Source organism: Haliaeetus leucocephalus, unplaced genomic scaffold, assembly GCF_000737465.1.
Source record: "Haliaeetus leucocephalus isolate CR32 unplaced genomic scaffold, Haliaeetus_leucocephalus-4.0 Scaffold445, whole genome shotgun sequence".
NCBI classification, from domain to species: Eukaryota; Metazoa; Chordata; class Aves; order Accipitriformes; family Accipitridae; genus Haliaeetus; species Haliaeetus leucocephalus.
Window position 1 is genome coordinate 6,436 of NW_010972881.1, and position 2,313 is coordinate 8,748.

The 2,313-nt window shown below is 64.0% G+C and overlaps 1 protein-coding gene across 1 annotated transcript in view; it reads left to right on the forward strand.

The window, feature by feature from the left end:
- SRRT (serrate, RNA effector molecule) overlaps positions 1–2,313 on the forward strand; it is a gene marked incomplete at its 3' end in the record, with an annotated part of 8,029 nt that overhangs the window by 3,130 nt on the left and 2,586 nt on the right. Inside the window, exons 5-7 of the mRNA XM_010574583.1 lie at positions 1,101–1,270; positions 1,372–1,538; positions 1,949–2,056. Of these exons, the coding sequence (XP_010572885.1) occupies positions 1,101–1,270; positions 1,372–1,538; positions 1,949–2,056 (445 nt within the window). The remainder of the gene's footprint in view (positions 1–1,100; positions 1,271–1,371; positions 1,539–1,948; positions 2,057–2,313) is intronic.

A 2,313-nucleotide genomic window follows, 5' to 3' on the forward strand; every position in this document is an offset into this window, starting at 1 on the left:
GGTCCCTGCAACCCAGTTGGGGTATGCAGGACGTCCTCACGCCCTGCTTGGGGGGCACAAGGGTCCCTGCACCCCACCTGGGGCAGGTACGAAGATCCTGCACCCCAACTGGGACAGACGAGGGGTCCCCACACCCCGTTTGGGGGACACAGGAGTCTTTGCACCGCAATCGGGGCAAATAAGGGGTCCCTGCGCCCCAGTTGGGGAGCACAGGGGTCCCTGCACCCCAACTGGGGCAGACAGGGAGTTCCCACACCCTGGTTTGGGGATATGGGGGTCCTCGTGGCCCAAATGGGCTAGATATGGGGGTCTCTGCACCCCAGCTGGGGCAGACAGGGGGTCCTTGTACCCCAGATGGCGGACACAGGGGTTCCTGCACCCCACCGAGGAGGAAACGGGGCTCCCCACACCCCGGTTGTGGGAAGTGGGGGTACCCCCACCCCATTTGGAACAAATAGGGCTCCCCCCACCCTGGCCGGGGCACACAGGGGTCCTTGTACCCTGACCGGGGGAAGTAGGGGGTGTGGAGGGGGCAAAGTGGGGTCCCCCCGTTTCCCCTGGCTGGGGAGAAAGGGCGGTCCCCCCACCCTGACCAAGAAAAATGGGGAGGGGGGGTTGTCCCTGTACCCCGGTCAGGGAAATTGGGCATTTCTGCTCCCCAGTTGAGGCAGACGGGGTCCCCTCCACCCCGACCAAGGGGAATGGGGGTCCCCACTCCCCAGTTGGAGCAGATGAGGTCCCCATACCCCAGCCAGGGGCAGTGGGGGGAGTCCCTGTACCCCTGCCAGAGAAAATGGGGGTCCTTGCACCCCAGTTACGACAGACAGGATACTCCATGCCCCAGGCACAAAAAACGCGTATTCCTATCTGCTAGAAACAAGGGTCCCCCCACCCCAGATGTCTAGATGGGGGGGTTCCCCACTTCTCCCCGCCAACGCAGAAAAGTAGAAGGGGCTGGGGGAGCGATGGGGGGGGGGTATCCCCTCTCCCCTGCCACAGCGGGACCCCCGGCTGGGGCAGGGCTGTACCCCCAATCCCTGACACCCCCCATTTTCCATCCCCCTCCCTCCCCCATGTCATTCCCCATTCCAAAAAACCAGGTTCCGCTCCAAGTACCACCCAGATGAGGCGGGGAAGCGGAAGCAGGAGGCGCAGGCGGCCCTGAGGAACCGCCTCAACGTCTTCCTCTACCTCTCGGACAACGGCTGGTTCGACAATCTCCTCCTCGACATCGATCGTGCCCCCGCCATCATCAAGACCCTTGATGCTGGTAGGTACCCCCCCTTGCCTGTGCCAAAACTTCCCTTGGTTCCTTGTTTCTGGTGGCATCTCTTTTTCTGATCTCCTTTTCTGTTATTTTTCTTTATTTAGCGGTGATTAAGATGGAGGGGGGTACAGAGAACGACCTGCGCATCCTGGAGCAGGAGGAGGAGGAGGAGCGGCAGGAGAAGGTCGAAGCAGCCAAAAAGGAGGAACCGCGACCCCCTGATGCTGACCGCAAAGCCCCCGAGCGTGAGGAGAAGGAGGAGGGGAAGAAGGTGATGCCACCCCCCGGGGTCTTTCTTGGGGTCTCCTTGGGCCCATGGGGTCTCTTCTGGGGTCCCCATGGTCTCCCTAGGGTTCCTTCGGGTCCATGGGGTCTGTCCTGGGGTCACCAAGGGCTTCCTTTGGCTCCTAAGGTGTCCCCCTGGGGTCCCCCTTGTTCTATGGGGTCTCTCTTGGGGTCCCCTGGGGCTTGTAGGGTCTCCCCTGGGGTCTCCGTGTCTCCCCTGGTCTCTCTTGAGCTTCCCCAGCCCTTTGGGGTGTGTCCCCCCACCCCGTGGTCTCCCCGTGGCGTCCCCTTGGTCTGTAGGGGTCGCTCCTGGGGTTCCCCCAGCCTCTTGGGGTGCCCCCCCAGCCCCGGGGGTCCCCCAGCCCCCTGGTGACACCACCTCCACCCCCCCCCCAGGGCGAGGGGGAGGCGCCGGGTGAGGAGAAGGCCAAGAAGGGGCCGGAGGAAGAGGAGGAGAAGGAGAAGGGACGGAAGGAGGAGGAAGGCGACAAGGAGAGCAAGAAGGTGAGCTGGCCACGCCCCCTCGGACAAGCCCCACCCCTTCGGTAGGCTCCGCCTCCCTGACAGCAGCCCCCAGGATTGCCCTGCTGGTTGTGTGCAAGCCCCGCCCCCGTCTGGCAAGCTCCGCCCCACCAGACAGGCACCGCCCCTTGCCAATAAGCCCCATGAGTCGTGATCAGCCCCTCCCTGTCTGCTAGGCTCCTCCCCTTGCAACAAGCCAGTGTCCTTCCCACCAACCCCCGCCCCCTTTGCAGCAAGCC